This window comes from Arabidopsis lyrata, assembly GCF_000004255.2.
Source record: "Arabidopsis lyrata subsp. lyrata unplaced genomic scaffold ARALYscaffold_7, whole genome shotgun sequence".
Classification (NCBI taxonomy): Eukaryota; Viridiplantae; Streptophyta; class Magnoliopsida; order Brassicales; family Brassicaceae; genus Arabidopsis; species Arabidopsis lyrata.
Genome location: NW_003302549.1, coordinates 5,855,029 through 5,873,308, shown reverse-complemented (window position 1 = coordinate 5,873,308; position 18,280 = coordinate 5,855,029). Strand labels below are relative to the sequence as shown.

General features: G+C 36.3%; 7 protein-coding genes across 8 annotated transcripts; 3 read left to right on the top strand and 4 right to left on the bottom strand.

Moving 5' to 3' along the window:
• Positions 1–199: 199 nt before the first annotated feature.
• Positions 200–1,920, bottom strand: LOC9303538 (uncharacterized GPI-anchored protein At4g28100). The gene is made up of 2 exons (XM_002867420.2): positions 1,171–1,920; positions 200–675 (listed from the first exon to the last, which is right to left on the bottom strand). Exons 1-2 carry the CDS (start codon positions 1,762–1,764, stop codon positions 355–357), a joined length of 915 nt encoding a protein of 304 aa, XP_002867466.1. The 5' UTR covers positions 1,765–1,920; the 3' UTR covers positions 200–354.
• Positions 1,921–3,250: 1,330 nt separating this feature from the next.
• On the bottom strand, positions 3,251–5,015 carry LOC9305591 (transcription factor MYB74). Its single transcript, XM_002867419.2, has 3 exons — positions 4,442–5,015; positions 4,204–4,333; positions 3,251–3,975 (listed from the first exon to the last, which is right to left on the bottom strand). The coding sequence occupies exons 1-3, from the start codon at positions 4,572–4,574 to the stop codon at positions 3,387–3,389; spliced, it is 852 nt and encodes a 283-aa protein (XP_002867465.1). The 5' UTR covers positions 4,575–5,015; the 3' UTR covers positions 3,251–3,386.
• Positions 5,016–6,602: 1,587 nt separating this feature from the next.
• Positions 6,603–9,664, top strand: LOC9303537 (diacylglycerol kinase 6). The gene is made up of 12 exons (XM_002869473.2): positions 6,603–6,924; positions 7,175–7,291; positions 7,373–7,501; positions 7,592–7,677; positions 7,808–7,922; positions 8,004–8,052; positions 8,308–8,390; positions 8,539–8,606; positions 8,689–8,763; positions 8,844–8,931; positions 9,008–9,124; positions 9,194–9,664. The coding sequence occupies exons 1-12, from the start codon at positions 6,697–6,699 to the stop codon at positions 9,422–9,424; spliced, it is 1,386 nt and encodes a 461-aa protein (XP_002869519.1). The 5' UTR covers positions 6,603–6,696; the 3' UTR covers positions 9,425–9,664.
• Positions 9,665–9,798: 134 nt separating this feature from the next.
• On the bottom strand, positions 9,799–11,111 carry LOC9303536 (ethylene-responsive transcription factor ERF054). The gene has a single exon (XM_021016440.1). The coding sequence runs from the start codon at positions 10,865–10,867 to the stop codon at positions 10,007–10,009; it is 861 nt and encodes a 286-aa protein (XP_020872099.1). The 5' UTR covers positions 10,868–11,111; the 3' UTR covers positions 9,799–10,006.
• A 1,809-nt stretch (positions 11,112–12,920) lies between these two features.
• LOC9305590 lies at positions 12,921–15,631 on the bottom strand. Of its 2 annotated transcripts, none has more exons than XM_021019278.1 (7): positions 15,556–15,631; positions 14,317–15,474; positions 14,027–14,247; positions 13,762–13,942; positions 13,585–13,670; positions 13,405–13,496; positions 12,921–13,324 (listed from the first exon to the last, which is right to left on the bottom strand). In XM_021019278.1, the coding sequence occupies exons 2-7, from the start codon at positions 14,398–14,400 to the stop codon at positions 13,131–13,133; spliced, it is 858 nt and encodes a 285-aa protein (XP_020874937.1). In that variant the 5' UTR covers positions 14,401–15,474; positions 15,556–15,631; the 3' UTR covers positions 12,921–13,130. The 2 variants fall into 2 exon arrangements, with proteins under 2 accessions (XP_020874937.1, XP_002867463.2); XM_002867417.2 differs by lacking the exon at positions 15,556–15,631 and having other exon boundaries at positions 14,317–15,028; positions 15,382–15,460.
• A 151-nt stretch (positions 15,632–15,782) lies between these two features.
• Positions 15,783–16,423, top strand: LOC9305589 (putative cell wall protein). The gene has a single exon (XM_021019280.1). It carries the CDS (start codon positions 15,855–15,857, stop codon positions 16,212–16,214), a length of 360 nt encoding a protein of 119 aa, XP_020874939.1. The 5' UTR covers positions 15,783–15,854; the 3' UTR covers positions 16,215–16,423.
• Positions 16,424–16,857: 434 nt separating this feature from the next.
• LOC9303535 lies at positions 16,858–18,217 on the top strand. Its single transcript, XM_002869471.2, is given in 3 exon segments — positions 16,858–17,078; positions 17,080–17,388; positions 17,907–18,217. Coding segments are annotated over 3 exon segments (432 nt in total). The 5' UTR covers positions 16,858–17,060; the 3' UTR covers positions 18,012–18,217.
• The last annotated feature ends 63 nt before the right edge of the window (positions 18,218–18,280 follow it).

Sequence of the window (18,280 nt, the reverse complement as noted above, 5' to 3'; positions counted from 1 at the left end):
TTGACTTTGGGTAATAAATTCGCATTAGTAGAGACGACCAACATGCTCAGTTAGTAGTCCTTGGGATTCGACAACTACCCAAAGCTCCCTCTGTATGTGTAATTGTTTATTAAGTGCACATGATAGGGATCTTTATATAGTCCAATATTAGGACAACTTTCTAATGCCAAGATGATTTTAAAATTTCAAGACCTCGGACAAAGTGTTAAATTGGACAAAACACAGTTAAAACCAAAAATGAGGGTTAAGAGTTTGCAGAACCAAAAGAAGACCACAGCATTTACATACACACATAACTGTCTTGTAGCTTCACGTGACTCTCTTTACCCCTCCCGACCAAAAAATAAAGAAAAATCACAGTAGAAAGAGAACGATACAAAGGACTAAGGGTAAAAACGGTAAAACCCCAAAAAGATGAGATGATGAAGAGAGGCTCCTCTCAAACTGTAGAGAGTCAACGGCTAAAGGCATGTTCTCTTGGTCAGGACTGCACTTGTTGAGGTGAGGAGGGTGTGGACTATACATAATGGCTCTTAACACAGCTGAAACGGTGGGAATGTATGCCGTTTTGTTACGAGCCAGTAGCCATGTGAGTCCCATGAGCTTGCAGTCTTTGCTCATCATCTTACTCCCTCTCTCTGTTGTTGTCTTCTTGTTTCCTCCTCTAACATTTAGCTGTAATCCATCAAAATTTGAAACAAAACAAGAATTATTATTTTTTAAATGGCAAAAAGATTGCGTGTGAAAGTGAAGGGTTTCAGAGTGTCGCAGTGCTTTGGGCTAATACGAAAAAAGAAAGTTTCTGAAAAAGCACATCTCCAATTGTTTGCAACCTAAAAGGATAGCCAAAAGAAAAACAATGTGGTTGTGTGTGTATGTGTCTCTTTCAACATAAACCCTAAAAATTAACAGTAATTTTTTTGTAATTGTGAGTTTGGTGAACATGTTTCTCATGGATAGAGAGAGAGTGACAGCTATTATTGAACATTCTGAAGAAGACTTCACGCAAATGAACGCAAAACATTTATTATGCTTTTTAAGGATAAGAAATTTGTTTCAATAAATGCTCTGTGAATCCTTATAGTATAGGGACATAAAGAATGAAAATTTAATGTAACGGAATGCGAAAAAAATTGAACTTTTAACCAAAAAAAGTTATAAAAATTGGACCTTTTGAAGAGCACCGAGGCATCTGGTACAACCGGAGTAAGAAGAATTCCGACATTCTTTTTCAAGATTCTTCACGGCGGCGGTCGGAGTTGCATTTTTGAAGCCGGAGGAGACATTGAAAGCGGCGGGACAAGAGAGAGAGCTAATCTGGTGGAGACGAATGCCACAGAAGCACAAGATTGCATCGCAGCTTGAATTTGGCTGAGGGATCTTGATTTGTTTGATCAAAAGCGCGCTTTGCAATGTGTTGACGCACTTCTGAGAGTCGTCAGGCTTCATGGGTTCGTCGGGATCAGAAGATTCCGGCGTTGGAGCAGGAGCTGGGAGCTGGAGAGCAGAGCGAGCGTGAGCTGCGAAGAGCCAAGCGGCTAGAACAGGGCAACATCGACTCCGGTCAAGGTTTCTTCCGCAAGCTTCGTTGACACCACCAAAGAGCTCGTTGGAGAGGTCAAGTCGGCAGCTTTGAGCTTGGGTTTCGACGGGGAATGCCGGTACAGTGTTGGGTTGGACCGGTTCGGCGAGTAGGTTGCTCAAGACGGTGGAGCAGAGGAGAGAACAGAGGAGGAGGATGAGTAAAGTGAGACTCTTCTTCATTGTAAATGGCTAGAGAGAGAGAGAGAAATGGATTTAGAAATTGAAACGTTTTCTCAAATCTGAGTCCTTTTAGATTCTGAGATTCACGAAGAAAAGCAGCCTTCCATTATTCACTATCTTCTCTCTCTTTTGTTCTGTCCAAAGGACTATTGTGAAGAGAGAGAGAGAGAGAGAGAGAGAGAGAGAGAGAGAGAGAGAGAGAGAGAGAGAGAGAGAGAGAGAGAGAGAGAGAGAGAGAGATGTGATGGAAAAAAAACAAGAGATTCCTGACTTTTGGCAGTTTCTGGTTTGTTTTAGAGTCTATAATCCCTTTGTAAACTGTGTTTAGCTCCGGAAATTATAAGCCTTGTCTTTTTGCTTTGTACTAGTAGTAACTTAGAATCCTTTAACTACATTAGGAATAATGTATATAGTTCATCTTTAATCTTATAAATATACATAGTCATGTATTTTTGCATGTATTTCCTAACAGTAGGCTTTTAATTTTGTTAAAAGCTAGCAAAAATATGTGAAAGAGAACAATTTAAAGATATGAGTTAGTGAAAATAAATAAAAATATGAATGGTTGAGAAACATAATGAGCCCTTGCGAGGTGAGATTGAGATGCGAATGGAGCATAGTCACAGAAAGAAAAGGGTCGATATCTAAAGGACAAAACACAAAAACTCTCAAGTCTCTACAATCATATATTAAATCATTGATTCGCTTTTTGAGCATTGACAAATCCAAAAAAAATGTAACCTCTTTTTTTCAAACGGGTAAGGAAAATGAGCCGGAGGTCCGCCTAGGGAAACGGTCCGTCAGAAGAAAAGTGAAAACTCCAAAAGGCGAGAAAAAATGAGTCGTCCCCACTTTTCACTAATACACTTCCTAATCTTCCTCTTTTAAGTTCCTAATCCCACCAATTAAAGCATTTTCACACGTTCTTTGTTTGCTTGCTTACTTGCCCATCTACCAAATAGTCAAATACATTATCTATATAAGACTTAGATTTAACTGTTTGATACTTATCTCTGGCTTGGAATTGAAAAGGAAAAAGATCATTTTATATGTATACACGTAGTTTAAAGATATCAATTGGTTTTAGAAAAGTAAATCCATAAAACTTAGAATGACTGTTCAACTGACTTCCACAATAAGTCTAACAGCTTCAGGAATATAGGCCTTATATTGGGCCTAATTAACAACTCCAAGGGCTTTAATTGGACCTTGAAGTGGGCCTAGTTAATGTAACTCCCCTAATTAACTTGATTGACGCTTATATTTCGAACAAAGCAATAAGTGATGTGTTTGCTCCTTTTTCATTCGTTCTCGGCCATAGACAACTTTAACCATTTCGTTTAACGATAACTTGATAGACGTTTTATAATTTTCTGATTGCTTCCGTCGACTGTGTATCTGGACTTATGGAGCAGAGTTTAGATAGCTCGCCTAAACTTTTAATACATTAAACATTCATGGAAATTTAAAGTAAAAAAAAAATACATTCATGAAAATTTTATAGAATAATAACTTTATCTTTGACAAAATAAAAACAAGAAGTTTATACATCAAACAAAAGAAAGAATGCAACAAAGAATCATATGTGAAAGAAATATATATGTGTATGCATATGTTGGAAATTAAAACATAAAGTCATCTAAGATGAAATCTTCCGGGAAACCAAAGTCGAAGAAACTGCTGGAGTTGGTTCCTGCTTCAATGCTATCTTGTTGTGGAGAAGACATTGGCGTTGACATGAGCGATTCTAAGTCAAAACTCTCTGACAAAGGTGGTAATACATCTGCGGAAGCAACGTCGTCGAGTCTTGCGTTCATAAGCTCGAAAGATGAAGTTTCATTGTTTGTTGGGGTAGTACTCTCGGCTTGTGGTTGAGAACATTCTGATGATGTGATTGGGGTTTGAAGATTTTGGTCGAGGTTTGACGATGCGTACATTGGATTAGGGTTTTGAAGCTGTGGCAAGAGAAGAGAGGCTAGCCTCAATACATCAGGATTAAGAAGAGACGACGCATGTGTTGCAGCCGATGAAAAGTTTGGCTGATTGAAAAGTGCACCTAAAAGTGAGGACAAATCAAGAAGATCAAGGCGTGGAGAGTGAGTAACAGGATCGATACCACTCCTTATAAGTCTCTTGCGGATATGAGTGTTCCAATGATTTTTGATTTCGTTATCGGTCCTTCCTGGTAGACGAGTTGCTATGGCAGACCACCTAAAATTCATCAATTCAATATTAGTGACATTAATCTATGATTAATATAAGTCTCCTCTTTTATTATTCTAATATAGGTCAATACGTACTAGTAAAGTACTAATAATAGTTTATTGGAGTTGATGGCCTACATTTGACATGTACGCTCCGCATGCAAACGTACACTCTCACTTTTTCATTAATCAATATGAATTTCAGACAAATAATTATGGTGTGAACGAAGCTTACTTGTTTCCCATAACACTGTGTAGCTGAATGATAGTTTCTTCTTCCTCGAAGGAGAATCTTCCTCTCTTGATGTCCGGTCTTAGATAATTGGTCCATCGAAGACGGCAGCTTTTTCCGCATCTTTGGAGTCCTTTAATTTGTACAATACGACTTATAAGTGTGTGATTCAATAAATAGAGAATATATAAACCTATTAGAACAAAAATATAAGAAATATAGATGTGTATAGTTTAAGTACCAGCATTTTTGGGAAGAATACGCCAATTGCCAGGACCATGAAATCGAATATAATCTATGAGTTTCTGATCCTCCTCAGCCGTCCATGGTCCCTTCTTCACTCCATTTTTATCACAACAAGGTGACCTTCCCATCTTTGTTTTGTTTTACACAAGATATAAAACAAGAATCGACGATAGGTTTCAATAATGATTTATTTCTGTTATGAAGATCAAAAAAAAAAATCAAAGTGCCAAGTGGAGTTTCTTAAATTTCCAAGGACTTGGATTTTAGAAATGTCAATGTGTGGATGTACTCATACCTTCTCCATTCATTTGTTTATATAGGGATGTGAATTATGCGAAGAACTTGTTAATGCGGAAGAGAGCCAAGGTCAATTCCACTTGGCATGTACCTAATATGCCACGTCCTTTTGAGCCACAATGTCCCCTTTGTTTTTTTACTGTATATTCTAGAAACGATCCACGTGATAGTATGCCTGATATTTTAATCTAATCTATCTATCTAACTTAGATTCTGTGATCAGTACAATTAATAATATCTTTTGTGTATATTTTGTATATAGATAAAGTAACTACGAGGTTTCAATAGATCTTGTGGGGTAACTATTCGGCGGTGAACATGTTTTTTTCACCTTATGGTGGTGACTGGTGAGAGTCAGAGTGAAGCACATTAATAATGTTTTGCTTTTTGTTTGTGGGTTAAGTTATTGACTTTGCTTAAACAAATAAAAAGGTTGTTGACTTTACATGTTAATATAGGTCAGTTGACTTTTTACATACATGTTTGGTTAAAGAAAACCTGGAAAATTAAGTATGAGAATATATGTTACGTTGAATTTTGTAACATAAAGCCTAGAGTTTCAAAGGTTAAGAGAGTGAGGACGGTAAAGTAGTTGGATATTCTCATCAAAAAAAATTCAAATAACGTGTTAATGTCATATGCCTTGTGCTTTTAAAATTGATGATGAGACAAATTGCAACATTTTTACTTATGCAACGTAATTCCAAGTTTCAGTTTTAGAGATTGCTTGTGGAAGGGTCTCTCCGAAGTTCCGAACAAGCCATCCACGTCGGCACTATTTAGACGATTTCAAATAGCAAATTAAATAACAACTTTTTTTTTTTTTTTTGGTTTGTTAAATTGTTGGTGGAAAGCTGTGCAACAAACTTTGAATTCCATATCCCCTTTATCACAAGAACCACAGGCTTCTCCGAAGTTCACACCGAAGCTTATTGTCTACATTTTAAAATATTTTTCACTCTCCTAAAATAGCAATGTGTGGATTCATGCAAAATGTGACACATGGAAAGAGATATGTTGTGGGGTTGTCCTTTCACTTCTTTTTTGCATCATTCTATCTACTCTTAGGTTAGGTTTCTGGATTGGTCAGCGTCGGAGATTTACCAAAGGAAATCGGTCAGCGTCAGAGATGATGATGATGATGTCAAGTCAAAGATTGTGTCAAGTCACGCATTAGGAGATTCTCGAACAAGGCTTAATTAATACCAAAGCGTTTTACTTAATGGGCCACTTGTGGAATTAAGCCTCGCACCTTTAATGGGCTTCATTGGTTGTAAAAATGAGCTCATCAATATCGGGGCATGTTATTGCTGCTATATATCATCACTTTGTAATTGCGTTTTACCTTAATAAGTTAATGTTATAAAATATATAACAAATGATGACAAAATATTGATATTTTGCAGAATATCTAAATATGTATAAATTTATATAAATATATTAAAATGAAAAAGGTATGAAATATATGAAAGATGATATATAATACAAAGACAATGGACTCCCGTTTCCATATGTCAGCAGTAATTAGATATAAATCCTTTCACAAAAAAAAGTAAAGAAAAAAAAACAGTAATTCTTGACCAATAAAAAAAGGAAAAAAAAAGCAGTAATTAGATATGCATGTTAAAGAAATAAAGATCACGTTTTCATGTGCACAAAGACCATTTAATAGTACTAGTGTTTTATCTATAAAAGAAAAAGGAAAATCAACATTGTGCCATAAAAAGGGAAGAAAATCTTGGTATAGAAACTTCAGGATCTCCATTATTTAAATCTAATTACTCTTTCAAGAACACAATAATAGGGACACAATAATATATAAACTTTTTCGTTCAACCCCTTAAGAGATTTCATGGTATGATGTCAACTTCGATCGTCTTTTGCATGATTAACGATATCATATTTTTGTTATTTGAATCTTAAATATGAATACTGATGAGTGTTGATATATGAATGGTTCAGTCAGAGACGAGCATGGAAAAATACAAGAATTTATCAGATTTCCTTAAGAAATTCTACATTCCTTCGTACGTTCTCTCGCCTGAAGCCGAGCCTGTGGCACAAACCAGTAGTAGTACACCACCTGAGAGCCCAATCCTCGTATTCATCAACTCCAAAAGCGGAGGTCAACTAGGTGCAGAACTCATACTTACCTACCGCACTCTACTCAACGACAAGCAGGTCTCTATATCAATTTAGCCATAGACTAATTAATGATTCGTTGGTTTTTGAAATTGGCTTCTACAAAAATTTGGAAACGAGAAAAAGTGATGAATTCGTTTATTCTTCTTGAATACGTAACCCTATGATTTTTAACTTAAAATTCAAACTTGATTGAAACATGGCAACTCATTAAAATAAACAATGGTCTAAACAATGGTCTTATTATATTTTGGAGTTTTTATTGATTGAAGCACGTTTTGTGGTTCAGGTTTTTGATCTTGAGGAAGAGACTCCAGATAAGGTGCTGCAGAGAATCTATCTTAATCTAGAGAGGCTAAAAGACGATGGTTTCGCAAGCAAGATTCGGGACAAGTTGAAAATAATGGTGAGTTATACTCATCAATATGTAGAAAAGGTGTTAATATATATATAATTAAGGCATTAAGCATGAGTTGTGTATAATTAGGTTGCAGGGGGAGATGGAACAGCTGGTTGGCTCCTTGGAGTTGTTTCTGATCTTAAATTATCCAATCCACCTCCAATTGCTACGGTTCCTTTGGGTACCGGAAACAACCTTCCATTTGCATTTGGATGGGTATGTATATATATACACTAAAGATCACTTAATCATAATGTATCTCATAAAATATGTTTCTTTCTTCTTACTAAATCTCAACATCCTCAGGGTAAGAAAAATCCTGGAACAGATAGGTCTTCTGTGGATTCTTTTTTGGATAAAGTGATCAACGCAAAAGAGATGAAGATAGACAAGTATATATTTAGTTACATATATATATATATATATATATATATATATATATATATCATTCTCTTCCAATTTTCATATATTTTATACTTTGATTTTGGATTGATATATGTATGCATTTATATCTTAATTAAGTTGGCAGATACTTATGAGGATGAAAGCTCCTAAGCAAGACTCTTGTGATACTAGTGCACCTCTTAAGCTACCACATTCTCTTCATCGTGCTTTTCCATCAGATCAAGAAAATATGGTATGTCATTGTCTTCTTTTGTGTATCATCTCTTTCTTTTATTCTTATATATGATCAGCAATATTTTTCAATTTTTTCCAGGAAGATTACCAAACATTTCGTGGGGGATTCTGGAATTACTTTAGCTTGGGTAAGAATTTTGCTCCCCTGGCCGCTGAAAACAGCTTATCTTTTCCCCTAAACAGCATTGCGGTTAGGTTCTACTTACTAGATTGTGTAATCTTTCAGATGTTAGATATATATAGAAATGATATCTAACCAGATATCATAGTCATAGACATTTGAAACTTGGAATATAATTAAGTTAGTTGTATGACTTCTCATTACATCATTAATTGGCTGTCTTTGTGAAAATACAAGCTAACCAGTAATCAATTTACTGCAGGAATGGATGCTCAAGTATCTTATGCATTTCATTCCCAGAGAAAATTGCACCCAGAAAAGTTTAAAAATCAGCTAGTTAATCAGGTTTACATATATATATATATATACCTTGCTCTTAAAGTTCTTTTTTATGTTGTCTTCAAAATGATGTGGACGTGATTGCTTCATCTAGTATAAACTAAAATAACAAAAAGTAACAACTAATGTTTCTATTGATTTCATGACATTCAAGAGCACATATCTAAAGCTTAGTTGCACACAAGGATGGTTTTTTGCCTCTCTTTTTCACCCTGCTTCACAGTGAGTATATTTTTCTTTGCTTATCCATGAGTTGTTTCTTTGCTTAGTTAGAAGCAAAAATATTATATGGCATTTGTGGCAGAAACATAGCTCAGCTTGCAAAGGTTCAGATTTGTAATAAAAGTGGCCAATGGAATGACCTTCACATTCCCCAAAGGTAAAGGTTATACGAGGCTTCTTGTACAATAAACAAGATTGTCCAAAATAATTAATTAACATATATTTTTGTTTTGGCAGCATAAGGTCCATAGTCTGTTTGAATCTTCCTAGCTTTTCTGGAGGACTAGATCCTTGGGGAACACCAAATCCTAAGAAACAACGTGATGTAGGTTTTTAAAACATTCTCTTCACAGTAATTTGCTCAAAAAAATGGTTAATGTTTCTTTGTGATGTCTCAACAGAGAAGCCTAACTGCACCATTCGTTGACGATGGACTCATCGAAATCGTTGGGTTTAGAAATGCTTGGCATGGTCTTGTTCTGCTCACTCCAAATGGACATGGGACAAGACTTGCACAGGTAAATGTAAAGTGATAGAAGAAAAACTGAGTTAAGTGCATACTTTTTAACTCGTGTGTGTGTGTGTAGGCAAACCGAATTCGATTCGAGTTCAAGAAAGGTGCGGCGAAGCATGCATACATGAGAATGGATGGAGAGCCATGGAAACAACCACTTCCATTAGATGATGAAACTGTGATGGTAGAGATCTCACATCATGGACAAGCCAACATGCTTGCAACCCACAATTGCAGCTCCAAAAGCATGTTTGAGTCTTCTTCCACAATCCGGTTTAGTGATGATGAAGATGACTCAAAGTGAGGACTAATTTTAGAATCCAGTAGAAACAATATTCTCTTTCTTGAGCTCGTATAGTAACAACTAACGATCAACCAAGTTCCCAAACTCACCTAACCTCTGTTTCTTTGTCCCCTGTTTTTTTTCTTTATATATGTTCGAACGTACAAAGTACTGCATTAAGGATTTGTTGGTCTTAAGACTTTTGGGACTTGCTTCTTGCCCATTAAATCGAACCCTCTAGTTCTTTCGGAAGTTTCACTTTGACTTCTCCAGAGACTTCTTGGTAAAACTCAAAGATGCACAAAGATCTTGCATAATAGGCAGAGGTCATTATAATAGCCTCTGGAGATGATGTGACGTTGCCAACTTGTCAAAGTACAGATAACAAACTCGATACAAGGAGAACATCTATGTATGTAGCAATAATCAAACACAAACACATAATATATTAAAATCAATGATGACGATAGAAATACAGAGAGAAGGTAGACACATATAATGACTGATGTGTGAAGTGGGAGATCACAAAAACTGTCTCCATCCAAATGCCAATGAGTAGAACCCTAAACTACAACCTACAACAATGTGGGCTTATAACCTTTTTCAAAAGAAAGGTCTCATAGGACAAGAGAGAGAAGATGAAGATGAGCTTTCTGAAAACTGATGAGCACTATCCAAATCATCCCAAAGGGGACTTTCAGGACCCCAACCCGATGTCACCGCATTGTACCACGCCTCAGCCATGCCTTCGTCTCTCCCAACATCAATGACCGCTAGTTCCTTGCTTTCCAAGTTAACCTCGCTTGGCTGCGGCGTTTCAGGTTCTTTCTGATCTGAAGAGTTTGAATCATGCAGCTCGCTTTCCTTATTCACAAAATGCTCCGGGAAGTTCAGTGTTGCGCTGTGGCCCCTCAATTTGAAGGCTTGGCGGTCGTAGGCCATGGCAGCTTCTTCAGCTGTATCAAAGGTACCAAGCCAAATCCGTGCCCTGCTTCGTGGCTTACGGATCTCTGCGACCCATTTTCCCCATTGACGTTGTCTTACTCCTCTGTACAGCTTGGTTGCGCTATATGGTTGAACAGTTTCTTGGCTCATAATCATCATTCTTCCTCTTGGACTCAAATTCAATGTGTCACTCCAGTACTTGGCCATATACTGCTGCTGTTGTTGTTGAGGACTAAACGAGATCATTTGCTTCTGGCCTTGCATTGTCGGGTCATGTTGTTGCTCAACCGGAACGTATGATCCGAGTTGTTGCTGCTGATTCTGAAGTGTTGGATCGAGAGAAAAAGGGAAAGCCCCTAACGAATAAGGAGAAGAAGAGGATTGGAAATAGGGTTTAGGACGATTAGGACTCTTCATTTTCTTCATAGATCTCGGGGACGTGGACGAAGCTTCTCCGAAAGAATGATCCACATTTTTACCTTTCGTAATACAAAGATTTAGCTCCTCGTCAAAGTCCATCTTGACGCGGCACGATTCGCCAAAACAGAGAGCAGTGGAAGAAAGGAAACTTAGAGAAGAGAGAGCTATAAAAACAGAGAAAATTGTGTCTTGTTTTGTTCTTATTTGGTAAGAGAGAGACGACTCTACATGGGTTTATATATGAGGGAATTAAAGATTTAGATATTTATTTTTGTCAACGAAAGATTTGCTAACCGCTTTTGTTAATACTATATGTCGCATCTTACTATTGACGACTATTCAAAACAATCTTTTTGGGGTTATTCCTTTGCTTTTACTCCAATTCATTGGCCAATAAGAAAGTTTAGAAAATTAGCATTTTTAAAAAGAGAGATATTGACACAGAGAAACACAACGCGCAGAGATTAAAACATTCACGTCCGTACGAATACGTGGCATTCTCTGTTTTTTTGGACGGTGAAGGCATTCATTAGTTCATGCTTCCAAGTTCCTATCCCTTCCATTTGATTTAATTATTTATTTTCCAAGCTTTAATTTGCCATCACTAAGCTTAAAAGATAAGATTAGAGTGTAAAAAACATCTATGATTTAAGATTTTATGGAGGTTTATGCAAATTGAATGGAAACAAAAAAAAAAAAAATTGATGTTGGTGTAATGGTCGGCTAGCCGCGGCTAAAGGATAATATCCCATAAGGATGACCATTTTGATGACAACCAAACGGAGTACTAATTATAGTTTCAATCTTCCGGGTCGGTGATTGGTCAAACTCAGCTTTCGCTTTTAGATATTTTGGTTATTATTTCTCCACCTCCCCTCAAAAAGATACTCAACTCACAAGACCGACCAAGTTTGAAAAATTCACAACTAGAGGAATTTCATTTCTCAGACAAAATCATTCTTTTTTGGTAACTAAATTTCAACATTATATCTCACGTGCATATCTATCTATGCGTGATGTTATTCTTCATATCTTCTATATTTAGGGAGGAATACATACATAATTTATAAAGATTTTCAGGTGGGAATTCCAAACTAACTATTGGATTTTTATAGTTGTTATGTAAATTTTTCTAGTGGTAAAAAAGAAGCCGTGCAGTAGAAAATCTACTTAAATGTCTATAAGAGTATTATTCTTAAGAAAATTCGTAACTATTAAGGCACATGTTTATTCTTTATTTTTTATGAGCTAATATTGTTGGGTCTAATGTTTAGAAACAGTATAGTTTGTTTTGGTGTAATTTTAGTTAGGGGTGAGCATAAAAATAGACGAACCAAAATGAACCAAAATTCATTGAACCAAATCAGAACCAAATTTTCTTAGCACTATAACAATAACATATATGGGCCACTTACATTACATTTAATTTGCATCCAAATGTATACCGTTGAAATTTTTCTACAACTAAAATAAATGATTGACCAAAAAAAATCCACTGCAACAATTTCTAAATGAAATTTTTTAAAAGTATATATAGATAGTACATATAAACGTTCTTAATTATTCTAAATGTTCTTAATCATTATTGTTATAATCAAAAAAAAAAAAAAAAAAAAAATTATTGTTATAATCAATCATCATCATCTATAAATGTTCCCAGAACGTTATTTATTGGAGAACACACTTCAATTGCATGTTCCAGGGTATTAAGGAAATCAACACAAAGAAGCAAAATAATTGCATAAAGCTATAAATTTGTCTAATTCCGTAAAAAAGGCTATCAATCACTCCTTCGGATCAAACTAAACTTTGGGCCAATGATCTAATTTATCAAATTTGGACAAAAGCCGAAAGAAGCCTAACATGATCCAATTTTAAGAGTTATCTTCAGAAACAATCTAAAACACCCTAAACATTTCCTAGTAAATAAATAATATCAAAATATTATTCTAGAGGCTAACAAAATAAATTTGAGATAATTGTAAATGATTTTATACATTTTTGTGATAATTTTATGTAAATGATTTTTTATGTCTGTATATTTATCTTTTTTTGGTTATGAAAAAATTCGTAAATTGTCCACAAAAAAAGAAGGGTACCAAAATCAAGAGAACGTGCGTTTGTACAAACAGAAAGCCACAAAACATTAGAAGAGAATAAATGTATTGAGAGCCCATCATCATCAATCTGACCCCAAACCAAATTTATTATAAAAAAAATATTTTGAAGAAAAAGTCAGTGTCTATCCTTTCCTAAGAGTCCCAAATAACAACAATGCAACATTATTGATGATATGTGCTACTCTTAAACAACAAAACTAAATAGATTGTTAACCAAGTAATGATCTAAAACACTATATGTATCAAAGATAATGAGGAGTAGTGGTGAAGTAAGTGAAGTCATGGTGGTGGACCCTTAGCTGCTTTAGCCAAGAATCTGCTACGCTCAAAAAGCAAAGCAATCTATCACTGTCCCATAGCCTCCCTTGCGTCTTGTAAGTGGCCATCCCAAATGCACTCACACTTATCCTCTCCTTCTCCTCCTCTTTCTTCAAATCTGTTTTTCAATGCAAAAACACTTTAGAAATGAATATACTAATACATTAATACACATCCAAGAGGAAAGTGAAAATGCACCTTGGAAAGATGAAGAAAGCGTGTGGTAAGTGAGGAAGCAAGTAGACAAGTCTTTTATGCTTCTATTCATGGGAATGTGATAGATTGGATACCTACACATACAATCAAATATCATCACCATTTTAGTACATTAACCTTAATATTTTCTTTCTGAAACAACACAAAGAAGAAAAGGCAGACCAAGCAACAGCCATCCAACTCGCAGGAGACAGATCAATACTTCTCAATGACCTCAAGCCTGCGTGTCTTTCTCCCAACTCTTTGATCTGAAAGTACACAGAGACTTCTGGGAATCGTAAAACAATGAAAGAAAGTGTTTCAAGAATCAACTCCAAGAATGGGGAAAGAGCAACAAACCTTATCCATGAGAGGGACTCTGGAGTAAGGTGTACATCTCTCGAAATACTGCAAGTAAGAGTAACCGAGGCGATCGAGAGGTTCTTGATGATCAAATCCTTCCTCAGACGAAGAACATCTTTCCCATCTCCACTCCTCACTACACGACTCGCTCCCTGAATCCCCTGATTCCGTCTCCTCCCTAAATCATCATTCATCGCAGCGACGACATTTCAGATTCATAAATATGTGTTTTTGCTTCTGAAAATGGCATAATGATCATTACCTTAGAGCATTGAGAACAGAATGAGAGGTGAAAATCTGGATTGCAGAGAGGTAAGGAACATAGTACTGGACCAATGTCTCGCCGGTTTCCGAGACAATGGGGACACCTGCACCGTAAGCGCTCCACTCGTCGAAACAATCCCAAAAATCTCCCAACCTGAAGTACTCTACGCTCTGGCTCTCCAAAGGGTACCATAGACGATTCAGGTTCTTGATCTGTGTCTGCCAAAACACACAGTTTCAGATCCTAAATTCAGAGAATTGTTTAAGAAAAAGAAAAAAAGTGTGAACCTTTGGGAGGGAATAGGCAGGCACAATTGGTGTAGTGCAGCGTAGGAATCGGTCTAGGTTGGATTCATTGTCAAAAACCATCATTATCCAACAAAGAACCAAACTTCGACCCAGAAAAAAACAGAGAGGAGAGAGGAGAGAGTTTTGCGGGATTCTCTTTCCCTGACGTTTCAAAGAGCTTAACTTTCGGACAAAAGTGTTTGCTTTATTAGACGAGCATTTGAGACTTTCACGGCAATGTCTGAAACCGGGAAAGATTGAACGAAAAGGGACAAACTTTTTAAAGAAAACTCCAACGGAGCTCTGTTCTGAGAAATGGGGAAAAAAACAAGTAAATGTATCTCTACTTTGAGATAAAAAAAAAGTTAGGAAATAGGTTTATATAAAAACCAAACTCCATGTGACCCATTCTTCTAAGGCAGGAGATTATTGGTAGATTCACCTGTCTTTCTCACAACTCTCCACCTTCTTCATTTATTTTCAATTTATGTAATAAATATATAATTAACTTTGTCGGATGACATTGAGTTTGTTTGTTTGGGTTAGTATAAAACGTTATGGTTTCTTAGTGTCTTTTTGCATAGTTCGTGAACAATTCACAACAAAAAACAGAGCTATTCCTACGTCTTAGATGATGACACCTACCAAAGAAAGTCTCCTTCTTTTGGATACATCTTGAAAGAAGAGAAAGTGGGTCGATCACATCACAAGACTAAAAAGAAAAACAGAGAAACTGGGTCAATGACTCCTCCTTCATATGGTTTAAAAGAACATGTGTGACAGGATCAGTCGGCAATGTTGTAAACCAAGCAATTGGTTAAACCATTTACTACACATTCAAATAGTACGACATGTGGGTAATAAAAGTACGGAAACGCTCTTTGACTTTTACGGATTTCTTTCAAATTCTATCGACAACTGTAGAATATGCCGCTAGTCACGTAAATGTTATTAAAAAAAAAAACAAAGATTTGATCGGAGAAGAAAACTGTAGAAAGGGTCAAATTTGAAGGTTGCATTTGTTTTACCAACTTCGAAAGAAAAAAAGAAAGTAAGAGATCAAACTCTTTCGAAGTGGAAGCCGTCGTCTCGCTGACTCCTTCTCCTTCAGTTTTTTTTTCTTTCTCTTTTTACTTGTATGTGAAGCCAAAAATAAATCTGCAGAATTAACGGTTCCAATATGAGAAGAAAAGAGGATTTTTAATAATAAAAGAAAAGTGAGGGAGAAAAGAATAAGACCTGGTTGCACAAAAGCCCATCAAAATTTGGGTTTATATATCACAACCAAAAATTACTAATTAGGCATTTGTTGCAAATGTCGTGACTGATCATCATGCAATAATTCACCGCCAATACTAAAGATGCCACCAGACTTTGTAGGCTCTCTTTTTAGCAGATGAAGTACTTTGTTTAATGTAACCATAATTAGCTTGAACCATTTCACTCTAATCTATATATTACACACTTACTCTCTTCCACCTTCCCTCCACAAACCAAACATTCAAGCTCTATACCATTTATTCTCTACTAACACAACAATGGCTTCTACTCTGCAAAATCTGATTCTGACCACAATTTGTCTGGTAAGCCTGCTTCTTGGATGTACAGAGGAAGTAATCGGAATGCGTTACATTCCCAATTCCCCCACTCCCAGTGAGAGCAAACATTCAGACTTTCTTGTGAACATGGTGCCTCAACCATCTGGTCTCATTCCTGGTTTTGGAAGGTTCTTGCTTCCTCCCACACCTAAGCTGCCATTCCTTCCTTACAAAGATCCCCTTGCTTCTGCCCCAACAACTTCTCATGGAATTCCTATTTGTTATTCTCCAAACCCTGGATATAAAGCTCGCAGTCCGAGTTCACGAGAAGATCAAGTTCCACCAGTGCCACAACCATGACCTGTCAACAAATAAGCATTTGCTAGATACAAAAGAATCTTCAATTCTGGTTTACACAACAAGTCTACTACTACCATATCATCAGAGTCATATATCTTTGTGATCTCTCTCTCTCTATCTCTGCTTAAGAAAGATATTGAATGAATTCTAGAGCTTTTGCTTACATACTATCTAAGAATAATGAGAATATTTCTCCTCCACATTACTTATATGATGGGCTTTATCTCTTCAATTGAATAATTCTTGTCATGGTCAAATTAATCTGATATAACAATTTCTGAGTGGATCATGATCGATTCAGAAGAGAAACTCCCTTTACAATGTCTAAGATTTTGTCAAAGAAAGATATGAAAAATCTCAAAGTCTCAAAGTAATCTCAGAGGATTAGCATTTAGCATTACCAAAACCAACGATGACAAATCAAATTTGGAAACTTATAAAACAATGCGATAATGGACAAAGAGATGTCTTGGAAAAGTCTTTTCGAATTGAAAAAACGATCACCATGAACAAAACCAAATTCAATGATGGTTCTTTGCAAGAGATTAAGAGAAGAAAGATAGGGTCACAAGTGCAGGTTTTGGTAAATTTCTGAGTGGCAACTATTCATAAATGCCACTCAGAAAAAATGAATACCTTATACCTTGAAGATGATGAAACAAAGGAAGCAGAAAAATATAAAGATGAATAGGTAATCAACGAACACGAAGAAGTTCGTGGATCCACGGTTTCTGTTTTTCATCTTCATCTTCTTCTTCTCCTCCTCTATCTCCTCCTCTTCAATGGGCTCATTTTGAGACCATATAATAAGGCCCAAGAAAGAGAAAAGCCCAAACAACGTATGCGATGTTGACTAGTCAACTAAAAAACTGGCAATGAAACGATCTCTTTTACTTCTCCTCCCTCTTCTTCCTCTGTTTCACCTGTCTCTTTCCAGTTACAAATGAGCAGCCACGACCATCGAAGGTTTGGAACGGCGGGTCCTTTAGCAGCCGGGGAAGAAGGAGAAGGACGTTTTGAGAGCTCGGTGAATGCAGTGCCGTTTGGTTTGGTTGCGACCGGAGTTTTAATCGCTATCTTCCTCTTAATTGCTATTTTTGAGAGGTTCATCTTCATTAGTCCAACTCAATCACCACCTCTCGACCAAAAGTTTCCTCCTTTTGCTTCCCCCAAGGTTCATAATCTCTCCTCTCTATTTGCTTTTATATTTTTGCCTACGTTTTAGTTCTGTTGGTTTATTTACTTCGTCTTTTTAACTAAAGCGAACAAACAAAAAGGCTGATTCGTTTGGAATATATCTAATGAGGTTGCGACCATCCAATATTTGTGATCACAACTATGCTTGATTTTGTTGGGTGATGAGATTAAGATTAAATGAACTTGCCAATGCATATAGGTTATTATGTTTAAAGAAGTCTATCAGTCAGGATCATATGATTTACCAGGGTTTATGCTAGAGGAAGCTCTTTTGTCGTATATTAAAATAGTTGCGAAGTCCAAAACAGGATTACACTAAATGTATTATTTTATGGGGATACAAAACCCCTTGATTCATGCAACGAGGTTTGAATATACGCAGAGTAGAAAATAAGATATGTTAAGAGGATTTTCACTTATTTGTCTACTACACAGTAGTTGTCTTTTGTATGATGATGATGTCATGTATAATAATCTTGTGTTGTTTGTTTGTAGATGGATGTGTGTAAGAGAGAGATATCGGTGTTGATGCCTGGAGAAGATGTCCCAACTTTCATTGCTCAGCCATGTCCTTCTTCATCATCATCAAGCTCTTTCTGAAACCTTCTTGAATTTCATTTTTACCATTTAATATCACTCTTATTAGGACTTTATATCTCCTATATTGTCAACCAAAAAAACAAAAAGACAAAGTGTTTATGTAGTCAAGTGTTGTTAAACAGAACAGTGTTCTCTGTTTGTGTCTGCTTATCCCATAGCAAAAGAGCAGCAATCTCCATAAAATAAAAAGCCATGGAATTTGTGAAGCGTTAGTTGTTGCGTAGGCTTGCCTTTTACTTTACGAGTCAATAAACAAACCAAAAACGAAG

Bases quoted from the DNA above. Each gene is read 5' to 3' on its own strand.
- LOC9303538 (XM_002867420.2), bottom strand. From the start codon at position 1,764: ATGAAGAAGAGTCTCACTTTACTCATCCTCCTCCTCTGTTCTCTCCTC. The intron at 676-1,170 runs GTCCAATTTTTA...GATGGATTACAG, and splicing joins GCCTCGGTGCTCTTCAAAAG to CTAAATGTTAGAGGAGGAAA.
- LOC9305591 (XM_002867419.2), bottom strand. From the start codon at position 4,574: ATGGGAAGGTCACCTTGTTGTGATAAAAATGGAGTGAAGAAGGGACCA. The intron at 4,334-4,441 runs GTACTTAAACTA...TACAAATTAAAG, and splicing joins TATTCTTCCCAAAAATGCTG to GACTCCAAAGATGCGGAAAA. The intron at 3,976-4,203 runs GTAAGCTTCGTT...GATGAATTTTAG, and splicing joins CACAGTGTTATGGGAAACAA to GTGGTCTGCCATAGCAACTC.
- LOC9303537 (XM_002869473.2), top strand. From the start codon at position 6,697: ATGGTTCAGTCAGAGACGAGCATGGAAAAATACAAGAATTTATCAGAT. The intron at 6,925-7,174 runs GTCTCTATATCA...TTTGTGGTTCAG, and splicing joins CTCTACTCAACGACAAGCAG to GTTTTTGATCTTGAGGAAGA. The intron at 7,292-7,372 runs GTGAGTTATACT...GTGTATAATTAG, and splicing joins GGGACAAGTTGAAAATAATG to GTTGCAGGGGGAGATGGAAC.
- LOC9303536 (XM_021016440.1), bottom strand. From the start codon at position 10,867: ATGGACTTTGACGAGGAGCTAAATCTTTGTATTACGAAAGGTAAAAAT.
- LOC9305590 (XM_021019278.1), bottom strand. From the start codon at position 14,400: ATGATGGTTTTTGACAATGAATCCAACCTAGACCGATTCCTACGCTGC. The intron at 14,248-14,316 runs GTTCACACTTTT...GTGTTTTGGCAG, and splicing joins CTGCCTATTCCCTCCCAAAG to ACACAGATCAAGAACCTGAA. The intron at 13,943-14,026 runs GTAATGATCATT...ATGATGATTTAG, and splicing joins TCTGTTCTCAATGCTCTAAG to GGAGGAGACGGAATCAGGGG.
- LOC9305589 (XM_021019280.1), top strand. From the start codon at position 15,855: ATGGCTTCTACTCTGCAAAATCTGATTCTGACCACAATTTGTCTGGTA.